The sequence below is a fragment of the Ruditapes philippinarum genome, unplaced genomic scaffold (genome assembly GCF_026571515.1).
Source record: "Ruditapes philippinarum isolate M1 unplaced genomic scaffold, ASM2657151v2 ctg2618_1_1_1_1, whole genome shotgun sequence".
In the NCBI taxonomy this organism is placed as follows: domain Eukaryota; kingdom Metazoa; phylum Mollusca; class Bivalvia; order Venerida; family Veneridae; genus Ruditapes; species Ruditapes philippinarum.
This window is the reverse complement of record NW_026856738.1, coordinates 1-6,232: the sequence shown is the minus strand read 5'-3', so window position 1 is coordinate 6,232 and position 6,232 is coordinate 1. Positions and strand designations below refer to the sequence as shown.

Here is a 6,232-nt window from a genome sequence, read left to right as displayed (position 1 = left end):
TAGTCTGTATAAATAGATAAAATAATAAAAATAGATGTTCGTAAAAAAGCGTTAGGTTACGGAGAGTACCGAGGTTTATATTATCCAATACAAAAATATATAATTTCCCGTATTTTATCGGATTTCATCGTTGTATTTTGTACGGTATCCCATGAAGCTCGTGCCGCGGATTAATATTAATGGAAAGGAGTTATAAAATGAGTAAAAAATAGTGTTCACAATCGACAGTTTAATATAATTAGATGATATTCTACATGTGCATGTCTTGATAGCAGTATGATATAAGCGAAATTATATATATGACACAAATTCGAAATGGAGGTACATGTATGTTATTTTATTATTAGATGTATGTTCTTTATTATTACTATCCATTTTATACATCTTACCTGCTTTTCTTTTTAATAAATTTCTGCAAAGTATAAGCATAGTACATCTCTAAGATATTGTGCTATTGTGGTATCCTCTCTACATACAACAAAATATAAGGCTACTTTTCTGTTGATTAACTAGATATGTAATTGTACAATGAGTTGATCAAGAGCATAAAGATATTATGCAATTTTGTGCATTATTTCCCCTCTTTAAGTGAGATTCTGACCCAGAACAAAAATATCTCACAATGACAAAATATTTTGACAAGTTAAAAAAACAAGAGGGTCACGATGGCCCTGAACCGACCACCAGAAACAACTGTTTTTCAGTGTAACAAATATTTTTTCAAAGATAAAATCAGCTCAACTTCAACTTGCCCCTCTAGTTATATAGTTTCACGGCACTGTTTTTTTTTATTCTTCATAATAAAAAAGCAACCTTTCATAAATGGCCCAAATGCATTGTTACTGTACATCTGGCGAGTAAAGCATGTCAACTCACGCTTTCTAATTTCATTTTCATACTGGAGCCTTTTTATAAAAGACTATCCAAGTATGTTACAGTCAAAGTTTGGTGATCATCAATCAATAACTTCAGTAAAAGACGATGTTTCAAGGTTTCCTATTTTTTAAGTCAGGCCAATCAAATAAATATGAGCAAATTTAATAAAGACTACCTAAGAATGCTACAGACAAAGTTTGGTGACCATCTATCAATTAGGTCAGTAGAAGAAGATTTTTAAGATTTTCTATTTTCGCTGTAGAGACCTTTAAAGAGGCCAATTAAGTAAATATTAGCAAATTTGATAAAAGACTACATTAGAATGCTTCAGACAAAGTTAGGTCATCATCCATCAATAAGTTCAGTAGGAGATGATGTTTTAAGGTTTTTTCTATTGCTTTACCGGCCCCTAAAAGATGCCAATCAAATTAATATGAACAAATTTGTTAAAAGACTACCTAAGAATGCTACAGACAAGGTTTGATGATCATCCATCAATTATTTCAGTAGAAGAAGATGTTTAAAGGTTTTTTTTTATTTTAAGCTCTGTTGATCCCTAAAGGGGCCAATTGAAATGATATGAGCAAATTAAAATGTGACTGTCACAAGGATGCTACAGATCAAATTTGAGGTAAACTTGCCCAGCAGATTCAGAGGAGAATTTAAATGTTGACGCACGACGACGGACTTCTGACGCCGGAGCATTCCCCTTTGATACTAATAGCTCACTTTGAACCGTTGATAAAAGGGCATAATAAATATTTGTCGCAATTTCAGCGGATCTCCATTTTGGTATCGGTTTGAAACAAGTGGGCGAATCATTATTCAAAATCTTCATGATAAATATTTTTACATTATATGTAGCACCATGAAGACTCTGATGCAGTCCAAGATGACAATCTGGATGATCAAAGTGCAGAAAATGAGGAAGCTGAATATGAACATGGTATTCTTCCTATTTATTTATTCCGCTTCGAAACCCCGGAAGAGTTTACTTTAGTTTTCTACTGATTTTTATTTCGAACCTTTCTCAAAATGTTAATCTTTTGTACTTTTTAATATGCATTGAAGGTATAAAGTGTGAGTATAAATCATTGTATGTGACTTTAAATACACCAAAAAAAAGTCTTCAGTCATATCCGCACAAACATAATGGAAGCCAATGGAAAAAATTTAACAATTTAAATTTAGGTCGTTTTAAACACGGTTTATAAAGTCCTTTTTCGAATTTTAGATGTAAATTTTGACGACAACTATCTGCCACCCGAGATTGTTCAACAACTTCCCTCGGCGCAAAAATGCCTTATATGTTTAAGTCACATACGCGACATTGTATTCCTGGAATGCGGCCATCTGTTGTTCTGTCAGCACTGTGTCATATTCTACCAGCGATGTCCAGTTTGCGATATAAAGGTGAAAACCTGGCTTAAAGCAATGTGGGACATCGAAACAAACCAATAGGGTACAGATCACTGTATGTGTCATGTCAATTTTGATGCAAACTGTATTCAGATTATACATTCCATTGTGATATAGATGTAGATAATTGATTTTTATATGTAAGACTGTGTAATTATTGTTTGTTGACGCTTTTAATTCTATTAATCAAAATTGCTAACGTATAGTTACGGACAGTTTACCTTGGGTTTTGTGTGACAGTGTTGTATTGTTTACATAAAAACTTCATTTTGATTGTTAAATTTGTCTTGATAAAACATACTTTGTTTTGTAAAAATATATCTTATTCTTGTATATTAAGATTAAATGTGCATGCCGTAAGAGGTACGCTACTAGGAATAATATATCTCGTGAATCTCAGAGATATTGTTTCTGTCGCAATACAATTGACATAGATGATGAATATCACTTTATACGTATCTGTCCTAAGAACAGCATCTTAAAAACTATTTTTATGCAAGAACATCTATGTTCAAATTTATTGATCTATTTTCAACAAAAAATATAACTGTTTTAAGAAGGTTATTAAAATATATAAAATCATCTTTATCATTGAGAAACACAGCCTTAATTTTAACACTTTTATTTGTATTTGCCTTTTGTTTCAACAATTTTGCTAATAGAAGAGAAGAAGGAGCTACAATACTCTGTCATCGGAGCCACAGTCACACTTTGGTTAAGATTTTTGTTTTGCAATTTAGTATCTTCAGAACAATTTTAATGTAATGGGTTGACACTTCACACACTTGTTCTCTTCATTTGATTATATCTAATATGATGGGTACAGTTTCTATAACTCTTGAGATTGTTTTACAGAGTTATGCCCCTGTCTTACTGTCAATCACTGAAAATAGTCGAGCACGCTGTTTATACGGACAGCTCATGTTAAAACATTTATGTAGGGTTTGTTTAACATCTTTGTTTATATCTAATATGCTGGGTATAGCTTCTATAACCCTTGAGATTGTTTTACAGAGTTATGCCCCTGTCTTACTGTCAAGCACTGAGAATAGTCTCGCACGCTGTTTATACGGACAGCTCTTCTTAAAACTGTAATGTAGGGTTAGTTTAACAGTAATCTATAGCTTCCATAACAATAAATTACTAGCTATTGTTTCCATAACCAACTAGTCCTGATTCTTTAAAAGAAGATTTTCATAATTGTCCTTTTTAATATTTTATAGTAGTACAATTTATGTCATTTTGCATACTGGTCTTGTTCAATATTAATTCACTATGAATTTGTTGTATGTTTTTGAGGAAAATAGATCTATTGTAAAAAAATGTGCCATATCTGTATAGTTATTTTCCGACTTCATATGTTTTTGATTTGGTTGAGGCAAATGTTTTTAAGTGTTTTGTTTGAATACTTTTATGAAAAAAATCTAATCAACTGATGTTATTTTCGCCACAGTTAGATGTTCTAAAATAACCAGAATTTCCAGTGTTAAAGTTGTTGAAAGAGCCGAAATATAACCAGTTGTAGTTTACTAAACCGTTAGATCGTAAACTTATATAATTGTTATTCTATATTTGTAAAAATTGCAAACACAACACGATCGTTCTTCACGATATTTCATCATCTACCGGTATATACATGTACATGCAAACAATAATAGTTTTGCGTGCAGATATATTTTTGCTGTTATTTATTTAAAAAAAAATAAAATAAAGCATTGCTAATGTCTTTACTTTTTCTAAAAATTTAATATTTACTCTTATCTGTGATACTTTTCATGATTTCATCTGGTATGACGTATTTTTGTATACTGTATATTTCTAAATAAAACCAGAAAAAAATTGTATTGTAATTTATTTTTCCATCTTATATTCTTTAGTCGTGTTGTTGATAATTTGTGCTAATTTTGTCTTTGTGAAATGGACGCATTGTCATGTACACATGTTAATAAAACTTGAGCTAAGTCAATAAAAAATGCTTGCTTACGATTTTCATATACACGTTTATTTTTTATCTAATTATTTTATCTATCTATTTATTTATTTATTTATGTATTTAGAAAAACAATTCTAGGAAAATTATTTGAAAAATCGCCGGAAAATGAAAATTTAAAACGAACATTTCTATTGGATAATGATGCACACATTTGTATAAGCCGATCATACATTGGCTGATCCAAATACGGATGCTGAATCTAACTATAAGATAAAAAGGGATGAAAAGATTAAAAATTAGCAAAAAGAGAATAATAATAAATATTAGGGTCGACCAAACAAAACTTATTTTATGATTGATTACATAAAATTTATTTGTTTTTATTTATTTATTTATTTATTTATTTATTTATTTATTTATCATGTGTCAGTTTTCAATACATCAATTTCATTTTAAAATAGAGTAAAATAAAGAAAAAATAAGCTGGCCATGTACATGTATACTCGTCTTTTAATCATTTTCACTTATTTTTCTATATCTGATTTTATGACATAGGAACACTAAACTCGTGTCAGACCCTTCATGTTTTATAACATTATCTATCTATCTGTAAGTTCATTTTTTATTTTATAAATCATTGACAAGTTTGAAAATGTTTAGATTTATGTTTATAAATTTGTATTCCCCCCTTTTAGTACCCCATCCGAGTGGGCGGAGCATATCTAATCATATTTTCAAAATAGCTGTACTGTATATGAATCCATGCGCACCGACGCGACTGTACGTGTGAAATAAATAGTATTAACAACAAATAAAGAGTACTCTGTGAAATAAATAGTTTTAAGAAATAAAGAGATAATCATGTTAATGTAATAGGATGACTTTTTACTAACTTACTTTTCTACAAATCACTTTATAATTCGTTCTCATGTTTACTTTCATGGAGGCATCCATTTTGCATCGCTTACCAAGCGTTAAATAAAAGAATTAATTTGATTGGTCAATATTGAGAGTAATTAACGAATCGGGTTCTATTTGTTATTACTAATTGTTATCCAATCAACTGTAATTCTATTGTCTGCCGAATGAATAAATGGCCGAACTTTACCATTGACAAGTAGTAGCCAGCCCGCATAGCTCAATCGGTTAGAGCGCGAGACTTGTAATCTCGACATTGTGGGTTCGATTCCTAGGCTAGTCAACTAAAAGTATTAATCAGTCTTTCAGGTGAGACTTTAAATCGAGGTCCGTGTATAAGTGCTTAAACACTTGGCACGTTAAAGAACCCGGAGAAACTTCTGGAACTGGGGCATCTTTCTGTATCTGTAATTGCACTATCCTCCGAAAAATAAAATGACTAATACTCTTCTGGAGGGATCGCCCATATGGGCAACCGGTGGCGAGTATAAATAAACGCAAATACACACACATTGACAAGTAGTGTTCGATCCTCACTCGGGTCGGATTCTTTCATGTGAGGAAGCCATCCAGCTGGCTTACGGAAGGTCGGTGGTTCTACCAGGTGCCCGCTCGTGGTGCCTGAAATAATGCCCGGAGGCAATTAAAGCTGGAAAAAAAAATCGACGATAAATCTCGCGGGACGCTCTAGGATGGCCCGACTTTGAGTGTACGGTCGCCCATATGGGCTTTCCGGCGCGACCTTAAATAAACGCATCAAAAAAAAAAAAAAAAAAAATTGACAAGTAGTTGGGTGCTGCACCACTTTGGTCAGTACAAATAAGGCTCAAGCCTTTACATTAACTAAAGACTTCGGTCTTGACTCAAAACACTACAAAGTGTAAATTTAAGTCGACTGCCTTGTCAATCAATACAATTTAGTGTCAATTATTTATAAATCTTTTCTTTAAATAATTTGATTAATTGTCTCGTAAATAATTATATATATTTAGTGTTGTACTAAATGGGCATAAATAAATTGGTTAATTTGTAAAATTGTCTTGACTATATTTACATCCCAACTATACAAACCCACAGAATACATGT

The 6,232-nt window shown here is 31.7% G+C and overlaps 1 protein-coding gene across 1 annotated transcript; it reads left to right on the top strand.

The window, feature by feature from the left end:
* The first annotated feature begins 307 nt into the window (after positions 1–307).
* Positions 308–2,689, top strand: LOC132747552 (baculoviral IAP repeat-containing protein 8-like). Its single transcript, XM_060736961.1, has 3 exons — positions 308–321; positions 1,741–1,822; positions 2,111–2,689. The coding sequence occupies exons 1-3, from the start codon at positions 316–318 to the stop codon at positions 2,335–2,337; spliced, it is 315 nt and encodes a 104-aa protein (XP_060592944.1). The 5' UTR covers positions 308–315; the 3' UTR covers positions 2,338–2,689.
* Positions 2,690–6,232: the final 3,543 nt, after the last annotated feature.